This window comes from Pongo pygmaeus, chromosome 5 (genome assembly GCF_028885625.2).
Source record: "Pongo pygmaeus isolate AG05252 chromosome 5, NHGRI_mPonPyg2-v2.0_pri, whole genome shotgun sequence".
Taxonomy (NCBI): domain Eukaryota; kingdom Metazoa; phylum Chordata; class Mammalia; order Primates; family Hominidae; genus Pongo; species Pongo pygmaeus.
The window spans coordinates 51,173,380-51,189,037 of NC_072378.2; the positions used below are offsets into that span (position 1 = coordinate 51,173,380).

The 15,658-nt window shown below is 43.5% G+C and overlaps 1 protein-coding gene across 1 annotated transcript in view; it reads left to right on the top strand.

Moving 5' to 3' along the window:
* Positions 1-1,056: 1,056 nt before the first annotated feature.
* TFAP2D (transcription factor AP-2 delta) overlaps positions 1,057-15,658 on the top strand; it is a 58,209-nt gene continuing 43,607 nt past the window's right edge. The window contains exons 1-3 of the mRNA XM_054492700.2: positions 1,057-1,622; positions 2,641-3,138; positions 6,595-6,655. Coding sequence (XP_054348675.2) covers positions 1,584-1,622; positions 2,641-3,138; positions 6,595-6,655 — 598 coding nt within the window. The 5' untranslated portion in view covers positions 1,057-1,583. The remainder of the gene's footprint in view (positions 1,623-2,640; positions 3,139-6,594; positions 6,656-15,658) is intronic.

The following is a 15,658-nucleotide window of genomic DNA, read 5'->3' on the forward strand; positions in this document are numbered from 1 at the left end:
GAATCTTGTATCTCCATTTCAGACAATGCATTTCAATTCTTGTCGTGTGCCTTTGTCCATTTGTATAAAGCAAAGAGCTCTGAGTGACAGCCCCAGTTAGCCTGCACGAGCAGATCCTAATAAACCCTCCCAAACCCCAACCTAAAAAAAAAAAAGCCACATGCCTGTTTGCCTGCAGCTTATTATTAAGACACCTTCTCAGCTTAAACACTTAAAAGCAAACCAAATGAAATGGCAATTAAGACTGAATTACCCCTTCTATCTATGAGATGAGTCTGTGGGGCCAGCCAGTTCTTTCTTAGAATGTAGACACTGAGGAGCCAAGCCTCAGTATTTCAGGTTTATAGCTACCACCACCCCCTCCAGGCACTAGGCAACTTGGTGGAGGAAGCTGAATTTTGAAGGAAGGAAAGCTCAAAAACTGTTTGAAAGTCAAGAAATCCACTGAAGAGATGGAAATAGGTGTGCACCGCTTCCTTCCTGCCCTCTGTTTATAAAATATAACTTCCAAGCATTTAAGGGTTATTTTGGGGGTAATAGTGTTCAAAAGCCTAATGCTACTGCTAAACGGTCTACACCCCACCACCACCAGCACTGTTTCCAAAAGGGAAGAAGAAAAACACAAAAGAGAGGGGATATGGTTTAGTTTGGGGAGTGAAAGACATTTTACCTAAATGTAGAATCTTGTCTTACATCTTTATTCCCTTGCATTTTTCCTAAATGCATTGCCAGTTACACCATTTCCTGATGACGGAAACTTGGGACTGTCCATCACCGTTATTTATTTTTATAGCTGCTGAAAAGTGTAAGCCACCGCTTGATTTTGCCTTTCAAAAAAGGGGAAAGAACCCAAATTCAATGTAAATATGGGAAGACCAGCATTGTTTCCACTTGGGCGAAGGCAGACACCCCAATCTGGGCAAAATTGATTTGGGTGGTTGTTGGAAAAAGCAGCTTTCAGCATCCAGGGAGTGGAACCAATAGGAATGAACACTTCCCCATATAAAAGGAAGGTTTAATTAATATATATTTCTATCTCTAATATACATATATTGGAGCTAGATCTCTAGCTTCACAATCAAATGTGTGCAAATACTCTCCACAGAGATAAGTCCCCACGTCAGTCGGTATAGAAAAGCATGATAAAGGTTGGAAAAAATTGATAAAAATGTTGAAAGAACCTCCAGTTCCTTATTAGGCGAAGATACAATATTTATTCCTTGTCTCCTGGGATAAATCTCTTCTGCCTATTGTCCTCCCAGTTCTCAGTGCTGATGCTTAATTTTCAAAACTTCTATATTACCAAGGGACCTACGACATCAGCCAAAGAAATACTCAGCAAGTACAAAATCTGTTCCAGGGAGCTGCTTTTGTGCAGAGGGAAAATTTTGTTCCTACAGGTTTTTAAGTGGGTACGAGGCAAGGAGCTATCTGATCCGGGCAAAACCATTACAATTTAGATATCTATCTATAGAACATTTTTTTTCCTTTAAAAATTGGAAAATACAAGAACTTTGGATTTTTTTTCCCGATTCTTTTTTTGGAGGGGGAAATTGCATCGTAAGCTTTCGGAGAAACCCAACATGTCAACTACCTTTCCGGGACTAGTCCACGATGCCGAGGTATTATTACTTTTTTTTTTTTTTTTTTTTTTTGAGCGCGCGTGTATGTGGCGGCGGCGGCGGTGGTGGCGTCGGTGGCAGCCTCCCCTGTCTCTAATCTATATTGGACCGTTACGTTTAATTATAATCTGTCTTTCGGGAGAATTTAAGGAACGAAAGGGGAGAAAGTTCGTTATGACATCTGTCGCCAGGGAGGGCAACTCTCTGCCACGTTAAGAAACATTTGCCATAATGAGCGGGAAAACATAATCCTAATAATAAAAGGGGGAAGTGAGGAGAAAGACATAAGAGACGGAAAAAAAAGATTCTCAGAAAAGCAAAGAAAAGGGACTGGTGGGGGAGCAGTAGGTGGACAAGGGGGATGGGGAAAACGCACCCCTTTTGGAATGGGCTTATTCAAGGAAAGGGAAGCAGAAAAGAGGGAGTTGGATTCCCTCCCTCAAATGACTAAGGAAGGGAGCAAGTTGAACGATTTGCACAGACTGGATTTTTTAAAATATATGGACAACGATTTTGAGCAGCCCGGGCCGAACACCTCGGCATAGACAGGCGCAGAATTTCGATGCTGGGGTCTAGTTAGAGTGGCAAAGCGGCGCGGGCCAGTGCTCTTTTCGGGTGCACTCGTTCCTCTGCTACCCGCGGCCCCGGAGTCAGTTGCAAACCTGGATCCCAATGCCAAGCTCCCTGCACAAGTTGGGCAAGGGCTGTGTGTGTGTCTGTGTGTGTGTGTCTGTGCGTGTGTGTGCGTGTGTGGTGTCACCCGCACCTATATAGGGTGGGGGATTTTTTTTTCCGCTCTCTCGACTGTGAGGACGAGGCCGCCCACCCCCAGTTCGCCTGTTTGCAAAGGCCCTCTGGTGAAGACGCTGAGACCCGGCTTCGGCTCGGCCCGAGTCGTACGCGCTCGCTTTCCTTGGAGTGCCAGAGAAAGCTCCTGGCTCTGGGAGAGCGGCGCCTTGGTTGCAAAATGACAAATCTCAAGTTTTTCTGCTCTCCCTTTTCCCCCTCTTCCTTCCAGATACGTCACGACGGATCAAACAGCTACCGTTTGATGCAGCTTGGCTGTCTGGAGTCCGTAGCCAATTCCACTGTCGCCTATTCCTCCTCCTCTCCTTTAACTTACTCCACCACCGGCACCGAGTTTGCGTCCCCCTACTTCTCCACTAACCACCAGTACACCCCGCTCCACCACCAGTCCTTCCATTACGAGTTTCAGCACAGCCACCCGGCCGTCACCCCCGACGCCTACTCTCTGAACTCTCTCCACCACTCGCAACAGTACTACCAGCAGATCCACCACGGGGAGCCCACCGACTTTATTAACCTGCACAATGCGCGGGCGCTCAAGTCGTCCTGCCTGGACGAGCAGAGGCGGGAGCTGGGCTGCCTCGATGCCTACCGCCGCCACGACCTGTCCCTCATGAGCCATGGCTCTCAGTATGGAATGCACCCAGATCAAAGACTCCTGCCAGGGCCCAGCCTGGGGCTGGCCGCCGCGGGAGCAGACGACTTGCAGGTAAATAAGCATGCAGCGAATTTGTCTGCTCCCTCCCCTCTTCGCCCTCCCCCTCCCGTCCCATTAATGCTCCGACTGTAAAGCGTCTCTCTCTGTCTTCTCCTCTCTCTCTCTCTCTCTCTCTCACACACACACACACACACCACTTATGGAAAGTTATCAAAACAATTAGAGGAGGAGTGTGCCCGTTCTGTTCCTCTCATTGGATCTGGGCATTTCACCTGGACGCGCGGGAGTCCGGGCGGCTGCGGCCCTCCATCTTTGGTTTGTCCTCACAGAAGTCTTTTGTGAATCAACATTTGTGACCCTGAGAGGAAGAGGTGGAGGAGATCGAGGAGTCTGGGGTTGGGCCAACTGGACTCAGAGTAAGACCCAATAAATTGATGACCAATCGTACCCTCAATCTCCGCACTTTACAGGGTCTTCCGAGGCGTCCCAGGTGTTTGTCTCAGACTGAGCTTGTGGAGATCTTATTACAAACAGGCTTGTTCTAAGGAAATTGTTGGGACCCTAAGCTTGAGCAAAAGTTTCACCAAAGACACTAGATATCTGTGGAAAGTAAAGAATCGCAAATGAAAGTCTCAAAGGTCTACCCCAAGGAAATAATCCGCACAGTGCACTTTGCCAGGGTGTAGGGTTGAGCTTAATTCTCTCTGCCTGATGTGCACTCAAAACCGCAGCCCAGTTAGGTAATTTACAAGTTTATTTTTGCTCTTTCAGCCATTACATTTTACGTAAAATGCACCTCCTTAAAAAGGCAAAAATGAGGCAATAACGGTAATGAAAGAGGGAAAAAATAAGGAAGGGAGGAAGGAGAAAAGGAAGGAAGGAAGGAAGGGAGAAAAAGAAGAAGGAAGGAAAGAAGGCAGGTATTCAGACACTGTGGAGGCCATCACTCAATCAGATGATCTGTCTTCTACTTTATTTCTTAACACATGTTTGCACATTCTTTACCAACAATAGAATTTATAATTATGCAATTATGTTGCCATAGGCATATTTCAAACAAATGAGCCCACAAATACCCAGAAAATAATTCAAAAGACCCATATTCTTAGCTCCTTTTAGCTAAAAGTGCAGTTCTACCTGTGAGTTACTACTTTTTCTGTCTGCACAAAGCTGGCCACCTTCTTCACACTCTCCAGGACAAATAGAGAAATATTCTAAGAACACAAGTTGGAGAGATAAGAGATCCCTTGTTGCGCACAGAAAATCTTTCCTCCTCATTTACCTTTGAGCAAGAGATTATTTTTAAATTAAAGTGAAAGCCCTTACAGTTCCAACAAAGAGCCATAGCAGTAAGATCGGTGCACAAGAAAAAAGATTTGGCTCCATAAACCTTGACTTTCTACATTTATATTCACAAAATAATTTTATACGCTCAGGGCATTTTTACATTTTTCACAAGGATCCCCTTATGTCTCAAGAGGGAAAAAAATCTGCCATTCAATGCTTAGCTCAACTAAAACCTATTTACTCCTTTTAATAGCCGCGTCTGCTGCTGATTTTTTTGTATCTGTACAAATTTTTTTTCTGTGCTAGGCACAAAGCCGGGCATTTTTCAAAAGAGCGGATTAGAACATTTGCAAGCACTAGACAAAGAGCGAATCCCGTGCAAAAGGACACCGTAGTTTATCCAATTTTCGACTTAGTGCCATTCAACTGGTCATTTATGCAATGTCATCCGACCAAACAACATGTTTTACTTATGAGGGGAAAAAGTTTGTTAAGTGAAGAAACCAAGATTCGTTTCTTCTAAGAAAATAAACATTGTAACCGTGCGCCAGAGTGGGAGGGAAAGTGATTCACTCCTTTGGAGAGCTTTGAGACCATTTATCATCTACGTTTCAGATATTTTGAAAGCTTTTCTTCAGCGTATCTCTTTTTCCATATACAAATGTCCTTTTTCTCTTTTATTACTCATACTGAAGCAAAATTACTCATACTAAGGGACACACTCCAAGATACTAGAAGAAATATAGTACTGTGTGTGATATACGTTTATGCCTTTACATAGATATATCCATGTATGTATATATCATAATATATATCCATCTTTATCTAGCTATCTAATCTATGAATGCTATGTAGCAAGTTTGTAAATCTGACAAGTTATTTTCTTCCACTCTTCTTGCCCCAAGTTGGCAAAATGAAAAAGAAAGAGTCATAGCTACTTTTAAAACAAGAAATGGGGAGGGAGTGTGTGTGGGAGAAACCCGTCTCTCTCCTTTTATTTCTTCCTTTTTAAAACATTCATCAGCATATGCCTCATTTCAAATGCAACAAATGTAAATATACTTTTCCCTGCACAGAATTTTAAGTGAAAGTCCAATGGTTTGGAGGGCGGTCTAAGTCTGCCTAACAGATGCAAACAGTCTTGTGGCTTCAGTTCCATCTTTGAGTCCCCTAAAAAGATTTGCTATGGCCAACAAAGGAAACTGTCACACCTTTTCCCATCACCGCTTTAATTTATGCTCAGTCTCCAAGTTTTTTTTTTTTCATATTGATTTGATAATCACTTTAAGGCAGAACATTTAAAATAAGAAAGAGCTTGTGAGTAGGTTGAAAAGGGGGGTCTTACAGGCCTGCCTCAATATGGTGAAAATGGGGAGGCGAAAGGGAGCCAGGGTTGTAAAGGTTGTTTTGTAAAGTGGGTTTTTATTATGCACCGACTCTCTCCGCATTTACTTAACTCTTCACGGGCTGTTGGGTAGGTTAACACCCTTCAAGGCCTCTTTCATGTCCAATACCTCGTTTGTTTGTAAAGGAAAATGAGCCTTTAACACATTTTGATTTGGGAAAAAAGAAAACGACAGACAGGGAGAAATTTTTATTTTTCCTAATCAAAAATCAGCAAACTCTTTCCATCTTTCCAGCTCCAGGGATTCCTCAATCCATTAGGACTTTGAAGGCCTACAGTGAGTGAACCTGAAGATTTTTCCTTCATGAGGCCCATTTTGGGTAGCATTATAGGATGTTCCTACATTTGGGGTAAAACAGAACCTCCATAAGACCTCCTGTATCCTGCATATGAAATAGCTCCTCTGTGTCCTCAAGAAACCCACAGTCCCAGACTTGACACTCTAGGTGTACTTTGCCCTACTCAGAAAGTGCTGAGTGTACACTGTCTGTATATATGCTATGTGCCTTGATGGGAACTCAAAGGGCTTCTCATTCTCTTATGCCAAGATGAAAGACTCCCAGGCACTTTGAAGTGTAATATTGTATGGTGATGTAAAATGCATACCTTAAGATTTATACAACTTTTAGATTGTGGTTTTTCTTGCAATTTTTTAAAAAATTGTGTTTGCTGGCAAGCTTGCTTCAGCTCAATGCTTGCTTTCAAATGTCTACTGAGACAGAGTTCAGGGATGGGGTAGTCTAAAAGACTTTACCTACGTGGTCATGCGTATGAGTATCCATTTAAGTAACTTTATTTCTGTTTCTTTTATTAAGGGCTCTGTGGAGGCCCAGTGTGGGCTTGTTCTCAGTGGCCAAGGTGGAGTGATAAGAAGAGGTAAGTAACAAGTAACAACATGTTAACCCTAGACATTCTTCTCCTATCTCTTACTTTATTTAGAAGAGCTGGTTGTGCTCAGATTCCTTTTCTGATGATTAAGAAAACAATTATGCTTAGTCAGTTATTCTAGTCCAACACTGGCACATCCACATTAAAAAGCCTCCTTTCTTCCATTAAAGTTTGAACCCAGGCTGTGCCCAGAAGGCTTGTGATAGGAGATATTTGTTGCTCCTCACAGAACAGTGACAGAATCAAAGTTAGAGGCAGAAGGAAAGACAAAAGAAAAAGGCAGAGAGAGAGAAAGAAAGAAAGAAAAAAAGAAAGAAAGAAAGAAAAGTTTCTCATACCCTCTTCCCCCAGCACTAATACCACATCCTCCAGCAGAATTTCTGGTCTTTTTTAGCCCTAAATGTGCTAGTCACAGCCTGAGTGTTTGAGGTGATGGTGTTAGCTTGAGGCTTTGAGGGATTCTGTGAAAGGCTAGATCATTGAGGCTTCAGGGGAGACTAATGAAACACCAATATTGTAGCTGCCCTTATTTTTCTAAGTGTCCAGAACATTTCTTTCTTTAAGGGAAGGTGGGAGGAGGAGGTGGTGTTAACTGTACTGGATAAAGCTTTCTTGTTCCCATCTGTTGAGGGAAACATCTGAATCCAGAGTTACCCATGGAATTGGAAGGTGGGGGAAGGCAAGAGGAGAGGAGAGAGCTGTTGCTTTCAGCTCGGGCACTAAAGGGGGCTGCATCTCAGATGTTCCATTTTGACAAAAGGTTTTGAACTATGACATTCTCAGAGCCTTAAGGCAGTGCAGATTTTGCTAGCTTCCCCTACTTAACTGTACCCAAAGCCTCTGAAGTTTATTTTTCTGGCAAGCTGAGTAACCCTAGCAGCACACAAGGCAAGAGCGACCAGCTGTTATCCTAACTTCATACGAATTAATAAGATGTGGTCTATTCACCAAGACTAATTCCTGCTTCAGGGCCACAGTCGTCTGCAGTAACAGAACACTAAAGACTGAGTCTCTTCTGATGGGACCAAATAAGTGTCCTTCAGCCCCTCTCCATCCCTTTGAAAGCTTCTTGAAAGATTTGCTTTTCTGGATAGAGAAATGTGCTGGTAGAAATCAGTTGATTCTTTCATGTTTAAACTGCAGATTTTACATCCCAATGTCCAATGTAAACTCCATTTAAACTGAGGAGGAAAGAAAACAAAGGGTGCTTTCCTTTTGGAACTTGGTTATTGTTTTAGTGGATGCTGGTAGTTTACATTAAATTTAAAAGAGCTGCTCAACTCTTCTTGTTTCACCCTATGGAGATTAACACACACACACACACACACACGTGGTATAACTCCACAAAGATTTTTTAAATGAGGAATATTAAGCTTGCCAGCCACGCTGGTACTCAGACCTATTGAAATGGAATAAAATAGGCCCAAGACTGATGAATATTGAATGCACTGTGTTGGAGGAGGCAAAAAAAATTTACGCATTGAACAGGGGACCAGGTGAGATGTGCTGATCAGGGGTCTGTTGGGACGGGTAAAAATAAGGTGAGGCAAGAGCACTCAGGGCGCGTAGAGACGTCGGTGGTGCTGAAGGACAGCGCCACTAATTAGGGACGGGATCCCGCTTCTCCCACAGCCGGCCTCTTGCTACTGCAGTTTTGCATTCACTTCCACACTTATACCAAGATCACCTTCTCAAATGCTTGGAAACTGCATCTGAGCATAAGATACCTGACAGAGGGTGGAATTACTTGAGGCCGAGGAGGGAGTTAGAGAGGAAGAGGCTTTGGAATCAACTGAATTTCTGGGGAGAGATTTAAGGGACACCCTCTCACCCCCTCACTCAATTCCCAAGAAAAGCCAAAGCTCTTAGGTATCTCCAAAATGTTAGCTACTTTATCAGAGCCACAGAAATTATCTTCCTTAGGTGATGCTTTATTATTCCTGTAGAATTCGGTCCCTATTCGTTTCACCTAAAAATCGTTGTCGAATCTGCTACTTGAAACCAAATATTGATGTCATATGAGACTAGTGAAGCTCCAGAGAGAAAGGGAATGTAATTTGGGGTTTACGTCTGTCTTGTTTGACTAAACCCCTCTTCATAGGAATTCAGATTTTAGCTGCTGAGTTTATTCCGTTTCCACGTGTCTTAGAGAAAGGACAGTTAACCTAGTTGAGCCTTAGAGAGGAGGGTGTGTGTCTATACGTGTCTGTTTATTCTGAAACAATCAATGTTCATGTCAATTTACAAGTGGATAGCAGGGAAGTGTATTCCCAAAAGAGGGCGTATATTTTTCTGCAGCCTGCCCAGCCCCTCATCTCAGAACTTCCTTTTTCAAAACCCTAAAGAAGCCTATTTTCTCAATTGTCATGGTAGTACACAGTACCCTTAATATCAACAGCTCAGACTACTTGTGTTCATCAAAAATCAGGAAGACATTAACTGAAGTGCTGCTATACTGCTATACTTCATATAACCCGATATTGTCTAAAAGCTGAGATAAGAATGTCTGTTTCTTTTCCAGTTCATGCTTTACAGATGACCCACCACGTGAAACATGATTTATTGCAAAGCACAACTTTGCACCATTTTCTCTTTTCTGCTAAGTTCCCAGATTAATTTACATTTCTAATGGTTTCTAGAATGTACTGTGGGAGGAAAAAAATAGATTCCACTTCCAAAGACCCCAAATGGTGCTCTTGAAGAAATATGGGTGCCTATGTACTTTACATTAGTTAATCAGGGACATTGTACTGGTTTGCAGTGGCGTGGAGGGCTTGGGCGTTCTCAGTTGTTCTTCACATTTGGTGACTTCAACTTGTAAAGAACAAAATAGCGTCGCCCTGACTCACTTTGTTAAGTGGCAATTACATTATTTTAGCCTGTAATGAAGGCCCGATAGCCAAAGAATGCGTGGAAGAGGGGACAGCAGCTAGGTAATTACCACCTAGATAAAATATTTGCCACCGCCTCAGAGGCGCAGCTCCCTGCGTGCTGACTCTCGGTTAATGGTGTACGCGATTTTGCCCGCAGCTCCGGCTCTCCAACCATCAGAACCAATAATCTTTACTTTACCCTTTGCTCGCGTATCGATAGCTTCTTTCGCCTCGGGTGTAGGCTTTGATATGTTAATATTACTGAGTAGCAAATTCTGCAGAGATCATATTAATGTTGTACGTACAGAGTGGAGCTTTGCCTTCGTTGAATATTCAGATATCGGGTTTCAAAAGGCATCTCTTGAAGAAATGAGGCTTCTATTTACAGGAGTCGTCTTGTTTTTAATCATTAAAAAAAGAAAGAAAACCCAACTCTTTTTTTCCCCCCTGAATCTTCTGAGGCTCCCTTATGGCCGCCTCCCCTTTGCCAGACACCGGTCCCTTTCATTTCTTGCTCTGAGTATTTAATAATAAGTGAACAATGTTGATGACGATGGTAATGATGAAGCTCATAATAAATGGATCCATATTGGAATCGCAGGGTGGGAGCAAGCGGGTAGTGGGCTGTGGACCTCAGAAGTGGGCTAGATGAGAAGACTTAGCTTTTCCTTACGTGGGTGGAAAGTGACATTTTGGCCCTGGTCTCCTTTGTGAAATCGAGATGGCAACTAAAAAGGGGGGGTGGGGGGCGGGAGAGGAAAAAATGAAAAAAGTGAGGAGGGGAAGCGCCCTTGTTTCGCTTTGTAATCACTCCGCCTTGCAGCCCCAGGCTAATTTCAGAAGCTTAAATACTGCCGTAGCCTCTGGGCCACGCGAAGAGGGAGCGGATCCGGCCATGGGCAGGCAGGAGCGCTTTCCCGATTGCCCGTGGCTACACAAAATACAAACTACTTTGAATCAAAACATTTTGGAGGAATTAATATGATTTGAACTCTGCACGTTTTAAGAGAGTTTGAGTTTGTCAGAGCGCTTAGAGGTGACTGACACGCCAAGGCAAAGGCATTTACGCCGCGGTACAAACATTGTCAGATCTGATTTAATTTCTTTAAAAAAAAAAAAAACTTCCTTGAAATGGAACCTTAGCTTCAATTGCCCAGTCTGCCAATAACAGAGTAGAAGGACCTGACTGCTTTTCCCTTTAGCCAGGCTCAAGGCCGGCAGCAGGCTGCTTGGCAGGAGGACGTGGTTTCCTCTGCTTCTCTGGGTTTCAGGAAGGCCCAGAGCCTTGGAATCCGGATGGAGAAAGCCGTGGATTCTTTCAGCAGCTCCTGAAGGAGTACAACTGGAGGAGGGTGGGAAGCCTTGCTCTTCTTCCTTTGTCAGTACTCTTCGGATTCCAGATGGATTACCTGGAATCACTACCCTCGCTAGCCAAATCTCATCTCTATGGTTCATCCATTATGGGTGAAGATAGAGCCAGAGATACACCTCAAGCCTCGCCTGCCTCCTTAGTCCCCAGTGCAGATTCTGCAGGTTTGAAATTCAATCTCCTTTATATGAAATCTAAAACTCCTGTACCAAAGCATCCAGAGGCATGATTTGTTGGAAATCTTTTTGGGCGTCGGGGGTTGTAGAGGGGAAGAGGAGGCTTTCCCACAGCCTACAGCCTTTTCTCTAATTTCTTTAACTGCTTTGAAAATCAACAGAAACCAAAACACTTTCTGCACTGGGGAATGGGGATTAATCTCCCCCCAACCTCCGCCATACACACACCCTAATATACACCATTACACACCTACCGCCACATTAAACCAGCCAGTCTCTTCACGCACACCTCTCTTTTGTTCTGCCTGGAATCTACAAAAGGAGAAGCTCATTGGGCCCTGGTAATCCAGCTATACCTGTAATGTTATACTCTCCCCCCAAACAGCACAATTCGCTCCTGACACATCATCAAAGGCCTACTTGATTCCAATTAAGTCCGCATCCTTTGCTGTTTGATTACAATTAATATCTACTGCCGTGGGGGAGGGGTAACATGGGGGAGGAGGGTTAGGAAGGGTGAGAGGCTAGAGGAGAAGCAGCAGAGAATAATTCTACCCACCCAGCTCACAGGCGCACCTCGCAGAAATGCAACCGCAGAACAAACAGCGACAGGAAACTCTTGTAATCGCTTACACGTTTTTAATGTGTCAGAAAAAAACGAGCGATCACTGGAGATGAAGAAGGGGAGAAGAAAAATCCCTGCCGTTTGTATTTCTTTCATTTGAATTGTAAACATCTGTTTGGCTGTAAGGCGAACAGATCATTTATTTTGCTCTCAAGATTTGGTCTAATTATGTCAACACCGACGCTACGACGAGTGGGGCGGCGCTGTGGCTTTGGAGAGGATGCGCGCACGGGCCCAGCGCCCGGAAGCCCGCTAGGAAGTATTGATCGCACCTGGAGAGCGCGCGGGACCTCTCGCCACAGCTGGGTGCGTTCTGAGATGGGGGAGGCGCGGAGGCCGTGAGTGTGGCTCAGAGGCAGATTTAGAGGCTCCAGGGACCCGCGGCTCCTTGGAGACAGCCGCCGCTGTTTCCTCTGCCCTAATAGCCTGGGATGAGAAGAGAAAAACTCACCCAGGCGCTGGCGCTTGTCTTTCTCATCCAGTTGCAGCACAGACGGTGGCGGGGGCTGTGTGTGGGGGGGGGGGTGGGGGGGTTGAGGGGAGACCTGTCTTGTCCTACCCCGCAGTTCACACCCTGCAACGGGGTAGTTGTTAAAAAAAAAAGTGGCGGGGTTGGGTGGCCTATAATCAGGTTGCCGAGCGTGCGTGCATCCATTTCCCGTTGCACCTCCTTACAAGGTGGGGAGATAAGTAGAGCAAGTGTGAGCATCTTCATTGTTTAGATGAACAGACTGAGACCCAGAGTCATTCGCCCAAAGTTGCCTGAGTCGACAGTTGGTCAAATTCTTACTTGTAGCCCGGTACTCTTTCCACTGCCCCACACTGTCTGCAGACACTTGGCCAGATGTCCCCAGCTATGCCAAGGCAGCCAAGGTAAAGCCACCCCATGCTTCTTCAAACCGAGTAAGATCTAACAAAATACGGCAGCTGGAGGATCTGCATCCATGTATTTTGTGCTAGTTTTGTCACACCTGAGCCGGAAGTCTCTGGCTGACTTCTTCCTGTAGCTATGGCAAAGTTATCCCTTTTATGAAAGCCATGTCCTAGGCAAAGGACCTTGAGTAGATAGTTTCTGATTTCTTACCACTGTTACCATAGCTACCCATCAGAATTTGCAGCATCACTGAAAATAGCCCTATCTCCAAATTCCAAATTTAAAAACAGTGAACTTTGTGAAAGTATTGCTTCTGTGAACTGTATATGGAAAAGGGATGAACTCTGGAGAAGTTCTGCATGAATACACTGGCTATAGAATCAAAGACATTCCTAATTGGGATGCTGAATCTAGAATGATTATCACATAATTTCAATATGAGCTGACATGCGACACAAGCACCATGAGGAAGTTCAACTAGTAACACTGGGGATGACTACTGTAAATGGCTTGGTGTGGGCCAACGTTTCATAACATTCTTCTTTGAGATCTCATCATTACCATCTGTAGTCTGGATTATCTTAAAGAAGTATCACTCCCTCAGCACCTTCAATCTAAAGGCAAAACCCTGGTGATATTGACCTATTACTTTTTTCCACCTCTCTAAAGAATAAATCACTGAGAAGAAAGATATCAGGTTCCCCATGTTGCTGTAAACTCTACAAGTTGCCAAATCTTTAGCCAGGACTAGAGAGTTCCCCAAGGCTGCAGCAATGCCAAGTATCAAAGCAACAGAAATTCCCTTTAAAGATGCTGTGACATAAAAAATAAAAGACTCTAGAGTTGATGGCTAATCCTGAATATAAAATAAATCCTTCAGGCAATTTGTGTGTGCATAAAGCATGCTCTTAATATGCAGCTTGTGTAACTTACCTAATAAATGTCTACTTGAGCATAAGCCAGAAGCCCAACCTAGATGTAGGAGACGGAGACTCTGCGCCCAGGGAATTAGCACGTGAGTAGGTAGCAGACTCCGTGGCTTCCCTGGGAGCAGCTGGCTTTCAACACATAAGGTTCACTTTGCCAAAAGTCTTCCAGTTGGGGAGAGCCTGATCTAACAACTTCTTTTAAAAATGATAATCATCTACATCTCCCTAAATTAGGTTTCTAATCCACTGAAGATTAGTAAAGATAAGAAAGTTCTAAAATTGTGGTATTCCCTACTCTTAGCATCCAGGAAAATAATTCATACATATACTCAAACACTCTGTTCTCTCACTCATCATAAACTCGAAGCTAACTGGCAACTGGGTGAGATTCCTTGTGTCCTCATTTGTATACTGGCTAGTATGCAAGAAAGGAAAGTTTATGTCAGAATATCAATTTGCTTATAATTCATAGTGACTGTGAGTAGAGGTCCATTTTTAGAAGAGGACTGTATGAATTTTGCATAAAGACATGGATTTCTCTTTGTTTAATACATTTGGTGTAGACTTATCTAATTCCTAAAATAATCAGGATCAAAATTCTAACAGTATGACTCTACACCACAGATTCATTAATACCTACCTTGCTTTCCTGTTCATCTAAAATTTTAAGAAGTCATTTAAGAATTTATTTTTGAAATGCATTTTGCATCTGTAAGTACAGAGTGAAACCGATAACAAAAGTGAAATGGTAGTCTTAGGTCCAGGAATCTGGGGGGATATTTTTATTATTGTATTTTGGCTTAAAACTCGGTAAGAATGTGAAGAGGGGGAAGTACCGGATAATTTGTTTTTAGCTCCTAAAGCAGGTGTTTACATGGTTTGCCATTGTATTGGCTACAAGTTTGATGTCAAGAAATGGATTTTAATTTGACGATTGAGATTTTGAACTGTCAGATTTCTAACTGAGAACATGTTTTCAGGCACTGGCATGGAGGTTTTGGCAGAGTGCACAGGACCTAACTTCTAGCCTGAAGATGGTTGGCTACCCTGACATTCCCACTGTTTACTATTCTGATTTTTGTTGGTTAGTTGTTGTTTTTTGGAGGGGCTTTAGAATGCTTAGGGAAAAAGATCTTGGTCTCCAGCACTTGCAAGGAAAACTTGGGTGACCAAAAGACAGTCAGGAAGAATTCCAGAAGGTACAGGGGTAGAAATGTTTTAAGAGTGGGGCAAGGTTAACTTTTTCTGTCTCCTCAGGTTTGGGATCCCTTTGCCTTTTTAAATGTCCTCCCAGGTTCTTTTGCAACCCAGCCCAGTGAAAATACCAGAATCTGAATGCCAGAATTTCTACCACCGGTGTAACATTCCATATGTGCTAGTTAGTAAATAAGGGTAGAAGATACCTGGGAGGCAAGTGGTAAGTCCTAGTTCAGTGCTTCTCAAACTTTAATGACCACGTGAATCATCTGAGGCTCTCATTAAAATGCAAATTCTGACTCAAAAAGTTTGGAGGTGGGTCTGAGATTTTGTGCTTCTAACAAGTTACAAAGTAAAAATATATTAGACAACACTCTTCTGCCCATTTTTCTTCTCCCACCTACTTTTTTAAAACCTCTTTTCTCTCATAGAACTTGTCCCTTTTCTGGATATGGGTTGTAAGATTGACCCTAGCTGAAGAAATAAAATACATGATCAAAAAACCCAACTTTGAATTTGCCTCAGACCCTTAAAAACTCTGCCTTCGGATTGCTCAATGCATGAGGCGGTTTTGGATCCCAGAACTGTATAGTCACCATGCTAGCAGGGTGGACATTGGCTCCAAAGTCTTGCAGTGGGGGAGGAATTGAAGAGTGGGAAATGCTTCTCAGAGATGATCACCGTTGGATCCTCAAGTCCTCTTCAGCTGTTTTCGACTGCCTGAGGATAGGGAACATACACTGTTGTTCCTGGAGGAGATTGAAGCTCAGGGGGCTTTCTGGAGCTTGGAGACAGAAAGCTTCTGTTCCAGTAACCCTAGCATGGCAATATTGCCTTGGTGATTTTGCTACTGACAATTATCTTTGTTTTGCTCCCTAATAGTAATAATGACAATGACATTTACAATTTACATTTACAATGACAATTATAACAACAATATTGTCAGCT